The sequence below is a fragment of the Haemorhous mexicanus genome, chromosome 9, assembly GCF_027477595.1.
Source record: "Haemorhous mexicanus isolate bHaeMex1 chromosome 9, bHaeMex1.pri, whole genome shotgun sequence".
Classification (NCBI taxonomy): Eukaryota; Metazoa; Chordata; class Aves; order Passeriformes; family Fringillidae; genus Haemorhous; species Haemorhous mexicanus.
The window spans coordinates 6941806-6957096 of record NC_082349.1 but is presented as its reverse complement, the minus strand read 5'-3'; the positions used below and the strand labels follow the sequence as shown (position 1 = coordinate 6957096).

The 15291-nt window shown below is 42.8% G+C and overlaps 1 protein-coding gene across 7 annotated transcripts in view; it reads left to right on the top strand.

The window, feature by feature from the left end:
* Positions 1-6937, top strand: part of ELAVL4 (ELAV like RNA binding protein 4) — a 64726-nt gene extending 57789 nt beyond the window's left edge. For all 7 annotated transcript variants that reach the window (XM_059853854.1, XM_059853852.1, XM_059853853.1 and 4 more), the window contains one exon: positions 3453-6937. In XM_059853854.1, coding sequence (XP_059709837.1) covers positions 3453-3780 — 328 coding nt within the window. In that variant the 3' untranslated portion in view covers positions 3781-6937. The remainder of the gene's footprint in view (positions 1-3452) is intronic.
* The last annotated feature ends 8354 nt before the right edge of the window (positions 6938-15291 follow it).

Sequence of the window (15291 nt, the reverse complement as noted above, 5' to 3'; positions counted from 1 at the left end):
ACTCCTTAATCTTCTGAAATGGTCTGCTCACCACACTTGAAAATTACTTGAGCTTTTGTTTGAAGCTCATCTTCTAAGAAGGTATGGTAAGTATATCTTTGCAGTAGCTAGTAGCAGACAGTAACATGGGGTTTAACCCCTCAGTAACTCAGTACAGCTCTGAACTCTTGAGTACTCCCAAGAGGAAAGTCAATCCAGAGCTTCTCCCCAGCAGCAGCAGTGCTGGTGCTCATGGGCACGTTGGTACTGTCGGGATCTCCTTAGTGGTGATGGGGATGCAGCGAGTCAGAACCCCCTGCCTGATTTTACCACACAGCCCTTCTCCTGTGCTCTCCCACCTTATTTGTTCCTTGATACCTTGTCAGAAACATGGAAACACTCCCAGTCGAGTGTCTGTCCAGGTGCAGGTCCGTGTCAGAAGGATGGGTTTGTTCTGGGAGGCTTCCCTGGGTTTTTGCTGCTGCTGCTCCTTTGCTGGAATTGGGCTGGCGTGTGGTGCAGGATGGGCTTAGCCTGAGCAGAGGAAAAGAGCAATTACCTGCCTTTATAGGTTATACATCTGCTTTCTCAACATTGTCTGCAGTGTTACTCTAAAAACACAGCAGTGTTCAAAGTCATTTTGCAGGCATCTTAAATTAGTTCTTATCTCCTCTCAGCAAACCTTGGCAATGTACCTGCACTAGCAAAACCTGAATTTATAGGTGCAGGGTCACAAAAAATACCACACTGATAATTTCTGAAGCTGCTTCAGAAACAGGAGATTGGCTCTCCCTGTGCTAACTGTGTGGTACTGATGGAAAACGAGACATGCTGATGTGGAAAAAAGGTTTTATTGAGGCTAATTTCAGATCACTTGCTAGAAGCAAAGCTCCTTACGTGATAGGTGATCTTGTATTTGTGTCAATACAGTTGCACCAGTTTCGTGCATGTTTTGTTGGATTTACAGCAGCTGCTGTGTTCATGGCACATAAATAGTTGAAAGCTGCATAGCTCCTAAAGGTTTCCAGGGAAGAGCTGCTCTCCAGTGAACTGTAGGAAACTTTAACCCTTTGCATCAAGGCAGCATTTCTTTAAAATGCAAGGCCTTATAATGCATTGACAAGCACGGCTTTGCATGGTATGGGTTTTATTTCATCCTTACTTAGAGTGTGGTGTGTCCCTCAGTGTTGTTTCACATTAAATTTAAACATTCCAGAAAAGCAGTGTTTGCTGGCATATGTATGTTACTGGCACAGTCAGCACTGGCCAGCAATGGGCTTGAAGTCCCATCTTCCACATTTCAAAATGAGCTGAAGCTGTTGGCTTGTACAAGCCCTGGCTGTGCCTTATTTCCAATCCTTATTTCCACCTGCAGTGGAAGGCGCAGTAGAAATTGGCCTTGTCCAGCCTTTCTGTGCTGAAATGTTCTGATAATGTCACTGGTTTCACTGCGCGGGAGAGAAACTAAAATGTGTCCAGATAAGGATTTGAAAAAGTGAAGATGAGTTGGAAAATTGCCATGGATTTTTAATAAACTGTCTGCAAACCTTCCTGAGGATCTGATGCTGTGAGCATTTGTGAGCTGCTCATTTACAGCACAGCTACACCCCAGTGATGATCCTCAGCTCAAGATGTATATTCCAAGTGTCTTCTTTTTCCCTGAATATACATAAAAAGTGCCGTCAGGCATCAACAGAACAGTGAGAAACCATCAAGTGTGTAGTTTCCTTTATGGTTATTTAATATACACTGCATAATATTCTGCAGACTGCGAAATGTGGAAATTATTACAAGTGTAAAAAGTTTTGGAGAGCACAAGAACTCGCTCAGCAACAGAGTCTCTCCCTCTGCTCCCTCAATCATCGCTCAGAAAATCCTGAGGAATTATTATTCCATTCTGGTATTGAAACTCATCATATTGAAGGTACACGTGAAACTGGATTTTTAAGACGTTTCCTCTGTGCAGTTGTTATTTTAAAACATATCCCAAAGTGTAGCTTCAGAAAGCATGTCAATTTTTTTTCCACACTGATGAAAGGAAAATTATGTTGATCCTGAGGGCTGATACTGCTTAACATCTTCATTAATAACCTGAGTCATGGGCTGCGCTGCGCCCTCCTCGCATTAGCGGGTGACACTGAATTGGTGAGGAGCAGGGGCTGTCACTGCTGCTGCCCATGGCTGCCACTGGGGAGACCTTGGAGAGCTGCAGGAACACGCTGAAATTCAGGGAAGGCAAATGTAGAGTTTAGCCCCTGACTGCTGCCTTCAGCTGCCTACAAGGGGCTTTAGAAAGAAGGTGAAGCCAAGTTTTTTGCAGGGGTCAGACGGAGGAGGACAAGAATCAGCAGTGACAGGCTGCAGCAGGGGAAATTCCACTTGAGGATAAGGGAAACTCATTTGCAGTGAGGATGGAGCCCTGCAGCAGGGGCTGCAGGAGCGGAGTTCCTGTCCTTGGAGATTTCCTAAGCTTCCCTCTGCAGGGCCATGAGCAGCAGGTCTCATTTGGGAAGTTCGCCTTGCTTGCAGCAGGAGGCTGATCAGATGATCTCCACAGATCCTGCCCAGCTGTTGTTATCCCATGATTGGATCTGTGTTCATAAACACCTGACTTTATCTGCTCTCTTGAGATATTTGAGGTAAAGTCCCAAGGGACAGCGAGGGAGAAACAGTCGGATGCTCTATTGAATTCTGGGAGTTAGTCCCTGCATTGACTTTTTGAAGGACCTAAAGCTTGTCATGGAAATGAAGCCTCACAGTATGAAGGTATCAGTGATGTGCTCATTAATTGTATTTATGTTCTACTTATTCTACAATTGCTGCAAAAGCCTTCTTTCATATGTGGCTGGCTTTAGGACTCTTTATTACCTGGATTTTTTTCCCCAGTGTATGTCAATTAAGGACCATGTTAGGAGGAGAAATAAAACCTACCACTCAGAGACGTCTCTCTAATAGTATTTTTAGCTGAAGAAGCTACTGCTACAGCTGAATCCTGACAAAGGCATTTCTTTTTAATCTTTAAAATAGGTCTTGAAGTTTGCTTGGGTTTTTTCGCAGCAGACTAGTAGGAGATGAAGCACTAGATCTGTTGTCCTGAAACTTATATCTGTGCTGGAAATAAGTGGCAAATTTCTACAGGCCCTTTTTACACGAGCTGTTGTTTATCACAGTGTGTGCAGGCCCTCTCTGACTCAGATTGTCCTCAAGCATTTCTTTTCTGAGCTCTTTGTACACATCTAAGCAGGGCTTGTCCTCGGAGGGAGATGCATTTATGCCCAGATCTGGCGATTTTATTTAGCACAGCTCCCCTCCGCTTCAGCAGGAGTTAGAGAGCAAGGGTGGCTCTGTGGTCATCTTCCAGGGACAGGATCCAGAACCTTCAGTACCATTGGCTTATTTACTTTAAAGTCTTGGAGCCCTATAGTTCGTGCCAAGAGATATATTTAGAATAGACCCCTCTTTTTGCTCGGTAGGTTTTCTCCGATCACAATTGATGGTATGACGAGCCTTGTGGGAATGAATATCCCTGGTCACACCGGGACTGGATGGTGCATCTTCGTCTACAACTTGTCCCCCGACTCGGATGAGAGCGTGCTGTGGCAGTTGTTTGGTCCCTTTGGAGCGGTCAATAATGTCAAGGTGATCCGTGATTTCAACACCAACAAGTGCAAGGGATTTGGCTTTGTCACCATGACCAACTACGACGAAGCTGCCATGGCCATTGCCAGCCTTAATGGATACCGTTTAGGAGACAGAGTATTGCAAGTTTCCTTTAAAACCAATAAAACCCACAAATCCTGAATTTCATATCCTTACTTACTAAAATATATATATATAAATATATATACGAACAAAACAAAACAAAAAAAAAACTCTTCAAGGCTTATATTCAACCATGGACTTTATAAGCCAGTGTTGCCTAAGTATTAAAACATTGGATATCCTGTGAGGAACAGGAAAGGATTTTATAATGCTTAGAAAAAAAAAAACCTTTGATGCATTGAATGTTCTTTCATAGCTGTCGTTGTTGAATATAATATACATAGATAACAATGTGCAGGGATTTTTACCCGGCCAGCTAGTTTTACTACCTTCCTTGAAGGTGGGTCTTTTTAAGATGACCATTCACTCATTTGAAAAAATAATAAAACAAAAAACAATTTTTACGAACTAATGGGATTAAAAGCGAGAAAAAAAAAAGATTTTTGTTTTCTTTTCTGTTTTTTCAAAACATTGATTGAATCAGATTGGTAAACCCCCCACACAAATTAAAGAGGAACAATAAAAATTGCAAAAAGAAGAACATAATTTTGCAACTTTTTTTATTTTTCCTTTTTTCTTTTGTATCATGTGAACTAAACAGTCTTCTGTTAGGGAATGGGGTAACGGGGGATACCTGATGACATAACAATTTAAATAACATTAACAATGTTGCCAAAGAGGTGGTCTCTTTGCTGAAAATGGGTTTCAAGAAAAATCTATTTTTATAAAATATAAAGAATTTTTACAAGAGAATCTGGATTTGAGAAAAAATATTTTGACTGGCTAATTTAGGGGAAATTGACAACTTTGTCATGTTCATACTGCACTGGTAACTTTTTAGAGATCAAGATGTGTGTTTTAAACTGGATTAGTAGATTGTTTTTTGAAGGATGGGCTACAAACAGATGATCTTCGTATCTTTTCATAGCATGTAATAAAAATATTAAATACAGTACGGGAGAGTGTTCTTCCCAGGCACGCAGTTACCCACAGTCAAAACCCAAAAGCAAGGAGATGAGTTGCAAGACGGTTTTTCTTTAAGTCATCAGTATGGGATATCAGCAGAACAAAAGTTAAAAAAATTAATTTTTTGATCAAAAACTTCCTTGGTTTGAGCAGTAGGTGCTACAAAATTATTTACATATCTTAGTATCATAGTTAAATGTAATGTGTTTAGAAAAAAATACATTTGCTTTAAATTTGTTAAGAATTTTCAAATTCACTTTATAGCCCAAGCTAATATAATTGGGCTGTGTTGGCACATTTGGAACACTGTTTATGTTGCTTGAAACACTTATTTATTTAATTGCCGATGTGATGCATATGGCCAAAATCAAATATAGCTAGTTTGGCTAGTCTACTTATTTGTTTACTTAAACTATGGGAAGAAGCATATTATTGTGTCATTTTGTTGTGTGTGTATGTGTATATATAATATAAATATATATATATATAAAGTTATTTTTTCTTTTGGTTAATTTATTATAAGTTGTAACACTTTGCTAGTTTTGTTTGTATATGTCTTAAAATGTTTTCTTATGATACTTAAGTGACAGAGGTATCAAGGTAACTTGTGTAGAAATATTGTTTGATATATTGTCATGTTTGTTGTGAATATTTTTTCTTACTGCACAGTAGAAAAGAAAACAACTGGGTCTTTATTTTAATGTAATTCAGATTGGGGAAAACAGAGCTAAGGGAACAAAATGACTGAGGGGGTGCTCTCCCATGTCCAGTGCACTGATCATTTTAGTATGTTTGTGCTTTGTACGGTTATATATTTAAAACAAAAAAGGGTCATGCTCTTCCCTGAGTACTAGAAACAGTTACTCGCTATGCATAATCTAGTTGATAGTTAAATTTGCTATTGCTTTTCTTGTCTTGTTATATAAAATCTTTTCAATACAAGTTTAGTCTTAATGGTAATAAAACGTTATGGTTATTTATAACTTGTGCTTATTTTGTGCATTTTTTCCATGCTATACCCACTAACTGCATGTAGACTAAGTATTGTTTTTTCACACTGAAGAGGCAAACTTTTGTAGTAGACAAATAACTAAAAGCAAAGGCTGCATCATAATTTTATCAGTTTTTTACTTTAACAATGTTAGATTTTAGTTTAAAGGAACACTCATTCAATGTTCAGGGAAACCTTTATACATCATCTGCTATGAATGAGCGCAGTTTGCTGGGAAAGTTTTGATGCATTTGCTAAGCATTAGTGGGGAAGGCATGTCAGAATCTTTTCTCTACGATGTGTTTTACTATCTGAATAATAATAATAATTTAAAAAAATCTTTCTTAGGACCAGGCAGTTGTATACTTTAGTTATAATGAATGACTTCATGTTAACCTTGCTAGTTTAGATCATTTCTGAGGGAAAGTATTGTAAATGTTTTTTTCATAACCTTGTTGTGTTTGAATTATTTGTACTTTAATTGTCCAGACAATAAATGAAAGTGTGTAGAATGGCTATGGACTTTCCACCTTTTTAAGTGTGTTCAGATGTTTTAGTGTTCCCAGCCGCACCTCAGCCGAGGTAGAGGTTTAGTCTCTGATTCCAGAAGCAAGGTCTTCAAGAGAGAAACGTTCTAGTCAAACCAGATTGAGCATATTCATGATTTGTTTTTCCTTCCGAAGGCCAGAAAGAATCGGCCGTTTAATTTAAGATGTTGAACACCAAATACCAAACTGTAACTTTCATTTATTTGAATGTGGAAGATGCTGAAGGGTTTCTACTATATACAGTATTTTTACACAATGAAAATATTAACTCAGTCAATATCAACACTTTAAATCATAGTGAGCAAATTTCAGTGATAACAGTTTTTAAGCCATCATTTAGTTTGACTTTTCTATGAATATGCTATGAATGTCATGCAATATGAAACAGTGTACATATTGTCTGATGTACAACAGTATATATGATCACATTCCAAATTTGATTCTTTTCACCATGTGTTATAACTAGAGTTGATACTTCTTTCAGTTGACTTGTTTGAATCTCATTAATACAAATATTCACTTCATGTTTATGTTCTGTAACATTCACTAATTGAGAATATGTACCTTGTAAAACTGCAGCATTGAATTTCGTAACTGAGATTAGGAAACTCTATCAGAGGGCTGGATGGACTGTGTGGTTCTTCAGCTCCTTCACCTATTAATAAACTCGTGTTTTTGTGAGATTAAGTTACCATGTTGGTTATAATAATTAATTTCAAGCCACAGAATGAGTTTGTTCTTAAATTTACAGCTCGCTTAATTCATCCTTAAATCCACCTCACCATGCCATAGTAAAAAGCAGAAGTGGTTAATTTGGTCTTTTTAAAGACTTGGCTCTGAACATCATCCTTCCATCTACCTATATATGTATATACACATATTTTGATCATATACATATATATACACTTTACAACATGCATCAGCCCACTTAAAAAAAAAACAATAAAACCTGCACTTTCCATTTAAGAAAGTGATGTTTTATAGCCAGCACTATTTACTATGGTTCTATCTGCTTTATAGCATTTGTTAGGGTTGTCACCTAATTTTTCTGCAGTCCTTTCTTCAGAAAGTAGCGAGACCAAAACCACTCTGTGGTCTGGATGCTCTTAAGACAGAACACAGCTGGCATTGGGGCCAGTTTTGATTATCTCCACACTTCCACTTAAGGGTTGGCTCCTTGTCTTTACATCTCCCACGGAGCCTGTTTCTCCATTCAGCAGCTTGGTGAGCTCCTGTGAGCTGAAGCACACCAGTAGCATGAGAGAAGGGACTCTGCTGCCTTTAGGGATCTGGGATGCAAAGTTCAGTCCCCCTTTTGAGGGTATCACAAATGGGAACAAGATAAAAACAGTCTCAGACATGTTCCCTTTGCTGCTCCTATGGGAGCATTTTCAGAAAGTTTTACTGAAACACAGTTTCTGCCCAGCTGGGATCAGAACCACATTTCACTAACACACATTCAAAGTAATCAAGGTTTATATTTCCTTCTTGAAAGGGTAATCACTCTTTCTGCAATTAGTGAGCCTGCTGCATAAATGGAAAACCACCTGGGGGAGGGTGTTTCAAGTGCATTCACTTTGTGTTCCACTTCAGCCTACCTTAGGCTTGGAGCACACTGAGAGAGGAGCATGTGTTGGGAAATAATGGCTGACAGTGCCAAGGGAGGATGAGCTACCCTTAAATTCATACTGAGGCCATTCAGCTTTCTTGGTGCCCCTGGGCTTGTAGCAGCCACACACACTCTGGTGCTGCTCCTTTCCAGTGGGAAGGGTGGGTAGGGGGGTCTGGATGCACTGTGTCAGGCAGAAGTGGCTGCCTGGGTACTTGGGTCAGCCTCAGGACCACTGAGGGGAGAGGCACACCCAGGGCTGTTCCAGGGAAGCCTTTCTCCATCACCAGAAGCCTGGCAAGGCTGTTACCTTGCACATCTCTCTTACATGGCTACAGAGAGATGAGGTCAGAGTGTGGTGACAGTAAAGATTTGCTCCCTGCCCTGGAGATCTTGCAAACTGAGCTCCCTGCACAGAAGTGTAATTCATTGTGCATACAGAGTAAAGTGAAAGGAGATCAAATCCAGCATAACTTCACAAAAGCTCTGACATCTCAGAATAATACAGTATCCCTCTTCTAAAAATACCTGATTTCCTAAACCCAGGAGATGGGATGGAGCCATTCCAGCTGAGCCTCAGTAGCTCACAAGGGACACATCACCTGGGCACAAGCAGGGACTGCTGCAGGAGGGAAACGCAAGGCACCAGACACAAATCCTGTGGGATGCTGCACCGGGGCATTGCTGCCGTGCAGCCCCATGCTCAGCACAGTGCCGTCATCCCAGGTGCTTTGGGGGTACCTCCAGTGCCATGGGGAGTGGTGGTGCTGGTGCAAGAGGCACTTCTGAGGCCTCTCCAAGAAGCACTGTGTGCCGCTGGTGTGCTCGAGAAATTCCAGTGGGATCATGTGCAGTATGGCACCAGGGTGATCAGGAGAACAGAAACTCAAGAGTTACCCAGCTTGAATTGTTTCTACCTCCCATATACACAAAACCTGTGCTTTAAAAAGCCTGGTTCTGTAAGTCTTCCCAGAGATGAGCATTAGAAAGGGCTGTGAGAAGAAAAGTGCCCAAAAGGAGGGCTCATACAAAGGCACTCTGATTTAACTCACCCACAGTTAAAGAGAAGAAATCAGACTGGTTCTTCCAGATTAGCAATTTTCTGAAATACTCTTTCTACTCACAGTAGAAATAACTGGGAAGATGGATACACACACACACGCAACAGCTGCTTTTCAGACAGTTGGAAGTTTTGCTTGCCACACTCCTAAGGTATCACTGATATTTTTAAATGCCAGTCCAGCATATTTTAAAATATTTCATCTAAAATTTCACTGAGATTTTAAATATTACAGAGCTGCACATTTTTTCTTGTGCAGAAGCAAAAAATAAAATCCTAAACCCTCTATTCTATTCATTCCACCATAAACCTCCTGTCTGACATCACTGGGGTTTGGAGCTGCCAGCAAGCAAGACCCAGCTACTGCTGCTTACAGGCAAACACAATCTGCAGCAGGTTCATATTCCTTGTCCCAGAGAGCAAGCAAACCCATGTGCTAAATGGAGCATTGCTCTGCCAGCAAGTCCAGAAGCTTGTTTTTGTCACCAGAACCACGTGTCTTGGCCCCAGGCCCTCCAGCCAAGCCACCAGCCTCATGCTGCTGAGACCCCCGGGCCCTTGTCAGGTGTGACATCCTCATCCTGCCACTGGGGCATCCTTGGGGTGAGCCCAGCCTTGCTCTGAAGTCTGAAGGACAAAGGGGACAAGATTTACTTCTCTGTCAGTCCGCCCCATGGCACAGGGTCCCTCGCACTGGGGGCTCTCCCTGCAGTCCCTGGCCCACAGCACCCACTGCATGACCAGAAATAACCAAATTTCCCAAATTCCATTTCTGATAAGCCAGCCACAGTGGGCCACTAGCCATCACTCAGGAGGAGGAGCAGGTGAACCACCACCTCTGGCCTTATTTTGTCCATCCTGAACACCTGCTTAACACCACAGCCATTCAGGCCCTGGGTTCCCCCCTTTCCAAGGCCACCAGTGTGACCCTGTCCTAGACAAAGCCACATTTTTGGTGCCACCCAAGGTTGTCGAAGCACATGGTGCCATGGGGCTGCTGAGTGCCTGACCTCCCCTGAAATGTTCCAAGTTCTCTTTCTCCTCCAAAACCAGGCAGGAGCCCGAGATGCTGCATGGCCAGAGCACGAGAGTTTCATAATGACACAAGAGTTTATCAAATTAGAGGAAACAAAAATCCCCTAAACTCTGAAAATTAACATAAGCAATGCCATTGGAACAACAGTTATTTACAAATAAATCCGTGCTAAGGAAAAAAGCCCTGCCAAAGGAAAAGGGGTTGAGTTTGGAGCCTTGGCTGTGCTGGGGTATCACTGTGTGTCACTGAGCGTGGCTGAACTGCCAAGAAACCTTCCCAAGCAACATCTAGGCAACCTGACAGTGCCAAAATGCTAAATTTTATTTAGTGACTTTTAAACACACACAGTCATTACCTCCTCAGTCTGAGCATCAGGACTGACTAGAGTTGCCACAATCCATTTGTTTTAAAGCAGCACTAAGACTTTTCTTCCTTGCATTTTGTTGGAATTGCACAGGTCCCAACAAAATGATATGCAAGAATTAGCTTTTTACGAACAATACAATTCTGATTTTAAATCAGCACATGAGACAATTAATTTTGTAAGATAAGGAATCTGTTGCAAATATACAGCAGTACACCCACACATCACCATCTGCTGTGGAGAATTAAATGTACAACTCACAAATTAAATCCTGCAAAGTTGGTGCAAAAAGGTCCTTGCCTTGAATTTAAACAAGGCTGTGGAAACCTGCAAACACATTGCAAAAGATCATGAAAACAATAACAAATTTGTCCATCTGTGAGTCAGTTCTAGCAGGGTTGGGGTTTTGTTTTGTTTTTTTATATTGGTGCATTTGCAATAAATGTTGCAGTTCACAATGCAAGTTGTGTAAATGGTATTTGAGCTCTCCTGGCCAGGAAAAGTCACTCTTGGAGGTGCTCCTTACAGGTCCTGTAATTTTACCCCAGGTCTTCTATTCTTACAGGGAGGAAAAACAAAACAAAACAGAAAAAAAAATTCCTTTTTTTTTTTCATACTCAGTTTATTGAAAAAAAAAATTGGCAAATCTGGCAATTGTTGTGGATGTTTTATTATTAGACTTATTAACAAACACTGTTCCACTGAAGAGAGGAAAAATAAATATCAACAATTACTGCTGCCATGAAAAAATTCTGACAAGCACAAATATCTGCATCCCTTTGACTCCCCTGGAGCCAAGCCTTCATTCTCTGATTTTGCCTCCCATGTTCTTCCAACATATTGCTCTTCATTTTTTTACACCTGGCAGAACCACCATAAGTCACATTTCCTGGTCTCCTGCGCTGAGGAAGTGGCTGTGAAACCTTGCTGGCCAAGAAAGGCAGTGAAGCCTCTGAGCCACCAGTAAAACACAGGGGTGGGTGTGAGGAGGAGGCTGGAGCAGCCTGGAAGCCAAGCTCTTTGCACCTCTGCCTTTTTTGTGTTTGGCTTTGACCCCCAGGTCTGCTGGACACTCGCTGGCAGCCATGGGCTGTAAATGAGCCTGGGACCTGCTCCTCACACTCACCAGCTGTGCACCTCAAAAAAGCTGTCTTTGGCAGCATTAGGATGACCAAAGCTGTGCCAGTCATCTCTGAAATGCAGGTGCTCTTCTCTTTTCTTTTTTAATGGGATGCTGGGAAAGCACACTGGCATTTTCCCTGGTTACTCCTTGATTGTATCAATAAAAGAGCTGTAAACACTGCCTCAAAGCAGACACATGCCACCAAGCCCATCAGCACCTGGAGTTCTACCTGCACATCCCCAAACCAGGGAGTAGGAAATACAGGATACAGCATCCCCCTGCCACAGACAAAAATTGCTCTGGGTTGGTGTTCTCAGGGATTTTAGCAGGCTGGGATTTTTTTGAAAATGAAAAGGTTTCCTAAACCTTTTCTGAGGTGCATGTGCTGCTTTAACACACACTTATCCTCTCACACACCTGGGAAGTGCTCTCAGTACACACACCCCGAGTATAATTTATGCTGAGGGGCCCGCTACATGTTTAACTCAGATAAAGTGTATCCGTAATTAAGAACGGCAGCATCAGAGGTGCGGCGCGCGGGGAAATTCGCGGAAAGGATCCTATCAACGGAACGAATGCTGCCGAGGACTATTTAAAACCACAACCTAATCAGAATACTACGCCTCTCTATATATTTATATCAATATCACCAACCCTTTGACATCCCCAGCACTGCTAACACTCTGCCTGGAAGCCGACTTATCGCAGCTGCCTTGGGCACACTCGCATGCATAAAAAATCAAGCGACTTGATTAATCAGGGGAAGTTGCTGAATCATGGGCTTGCAGCCCTGCCTGCCTAGCCCTGGCTATCGATGGGAAACTGGCAGCCTGGGACTGGGATTAATCCCTATCAGCTTGTCCACAGACCTGTGTGGCTCTTTGCCAGCATTTTTATGAGAAACAGAATCTTAAACATCTCAGGCCTGAAAAATAGCCGTGTCAAGGGGGTGGGAGTGTGTGTGTGAGAAGAGGCTCCAACTGCAAGTGGCAAAAGGGGAGCTCAGGAGAAGAGAGAGGAAAGCTGTGAGCAAGAAAATCTGTACTACACCTGGAAGCACAGCCAGAGGGGCAGCAGTGCAGGTGTATCCCAGCTCGAGCAAACCTTGTCTGAAATTCAGTAGTCCCACCAAGGGAAGAGCAGGAAGAAGTGAGGGACTTTTGATATGGGTGGGGATGGAAAGCAAAACTAGCCAGGCTGTAGCACCAGTGCAACCATACCAGGAAAATGGGAGCACTTCTGGGTCTCCTGGGTATGAACTGCCTTGCCTTGGGCTTTCAGAAGTCAGAGAGGCTGGGGGAAAAAAAAAAATTCCTTAACACATAAAGAGCAATTTGTCCAGAAGTAAAAAAGATAAATGTCCTGGGGATATGTTTTCTTTGACACTCCTTGTGGAGGCTCCTTGCAAATCTTACCCTTCCCAGTGTCTAGCAAGCTTCACCTGCTCTCAGGACGGCTGGAGGCTTTGGGAAAAAGAGCTTCCTTTCTGTGCCAGCCTATGTCTGGGAAAAAAAAAAAAAAAAGAAAAAAGAACCTTGGAAACAATTCACTGAGCCCTACAGGGACCATGTGCAGCAGCCCTGCTGTCTGGCCATGTCAGATGGGAACGGTGCTTTTTGTCTTGGAGTTCAAACCCTCCCATCCAAAGACATTATCCCTTGGTTGGATCTTCAGGTGAGACAAAAAGCCACTGCTCCTCTGAAGGACCCTGCCCCAGCTGCTTTCTGCTAGGAAATCAAGAAACTTTTTGTTTAAAGAAACACATTTGCCAAATCTTTACTGCCGGGCAGCTGGTCGAGGCTTTTGCTTTGCCTTTTCAGAGGGTAAGTTAAGTGTCCTTGAATAAATGTCTGGAATAAAAGGAAAAGGAGGGCAAGCACCCTTTGTGCCAAACCTCTTATGCTTCCTCCAGTGTGACTCTGCTGCACTTGTGAATAATCATATTAACATATATTAGAGGCGTTGTGTGCCAGTAATGGAAGAGATTGTGAAACCACAGTACCTTATCTATTAAAATAACCAGAGCAATAATATCATGTCAGCTGAATTAAAAAGCAGGGAAGACACCAGTCAGGTTGATCACTGCCTAAACCCAGTGTATCTTTGGCTACACACGTATATATTTCAATATGAACTGACTCTGTGTGTATTTTCAATATTAAGAGATAAAATACTGCTCTTTGCCATGTTATAAACCAAGTTTGTGCAATGGAACAGATTTTTAAAGCTAAGTTAAAACCTCTTGAGACTAAAGGGTTTATAATGGAAATGCTGACAGACTCTTAACTGGAGCAGTGGGATCTCTCTTGCTATTATGACCAGATAAACCAACAAGGTAATTCAATGTAGTGTTCCAGCTCCAAGACACTAACACACTCCTTCTGGTCCCAGGTGCTGAGGGGAAGTTAAATATAAAACTTAATGAAACTGCTGTGACTGACTACAGGGCTGGCTGGTTGCCCCTGCACCAGGGAAAGGTGAATTTCCCTCCTGGGAAGGTATCTGAAAAGCAGGCAGCCACTGGCTGGTTCAAGTGCAAGCTCTGGCTGGAGCCTTCTAAACTTCACAGAAGTCAAATGGCTTTCTAAAGCCTAATGGGTGGCTAAAGCTGGAAATCTGTGAGAATCCAACCCAGTCTCTGCACACACACCAGACCAAGACCTGACTGGAAGCCCAGAGCAGGTCCAACACTCCCCACATTCACCACACAACGCTGCTGGGGGCAGGATCTCTGCTCACAGGGGCTGGGGCACACAGACCTGCCCTCCTTCCCTGCAAAACTACCCCAGAAGCCTTCAGTTTAGCAACTCAAATGCCAGGGAATCCAGCTCTGCTCTCAAAGCACAGCTTCAGAGAAGCTGGAGCGTGCATGGGTGCCACCCCTGGCCCCAGAGGCAGGAGATAGCAGTGGTGTTGTGCTAAGCTGGCACAGCAGCTCTCCAGCTTCTGTCCAAACAGACAGTAAAGCTGCCAGCATCAGGAATGCAGTTCATGCCATGCTTTGACACCCAGAAAACTTTGCTACTCCTTTCTGTGCCACTTATAATATTACCAAGACTACTGGGAGGTGCACACGCTGCCTCTACCTACACATGAAACCCTGAGCAAACGTCCTGAGGTTGGAGGGCTGGTAGCACTGCCTACTGTCAAGACCGTCTGACATTTCCAATTACAAGACTCTATTTTCAGCTGCTTATAACTGTCATATTTTGACCAGTAACTTGTCATTTTTCCATCCTGGGCATCTGCCGCAGGCTGAATTTTTTTGGAAAGCTTCAGCCAAAACAATATAGCTATTCCCAAGGGCAAGGCCAGGGAACAATGCACTGTTTTGTAATTGTAAAAAAGAAAAAGAACTGACATCCTCTTCTTTAAGATGCACCACGAGGCCTCACAGTTTGGATAGGGGAGTAGAAATTTAGTCGATCTGTGACCTTTGTATTAAGGATGTGCCTTTTTGTTACTGCCATGAAAATCTATGCAAGTGTGGCCAAGTGAAAGCATTTGGGAAAATTCCAACCCGACTTCTTCAGCAAACACTTTTCCTTCACTAAGAATCCTAAAAGCTCTGAGGATCCTGTTCTGCTGGGCTCATCTTGCCCTCCAGCTTGTGCAGAAAGGAGTAGCCTCATCCCAAAGGCAAAGAGATGGGGAGAGAAAAAGCAGAACTGGAACAAGGAGGAGATGGAGGGGAGCAGGCAGAGTGATTTGCACCCACCAGAGCTGCTGGCTTTCCAGGGCTGGGAATGGGATCCAGGATCCTGAGTCTCAGCATCAGGAGGCTGCCAGGAAGTGCTGTGAGATCCCACTGTGCCCGCTCGGAAGCGGCAGCTTTTACAGCTCCGAGCTCGGC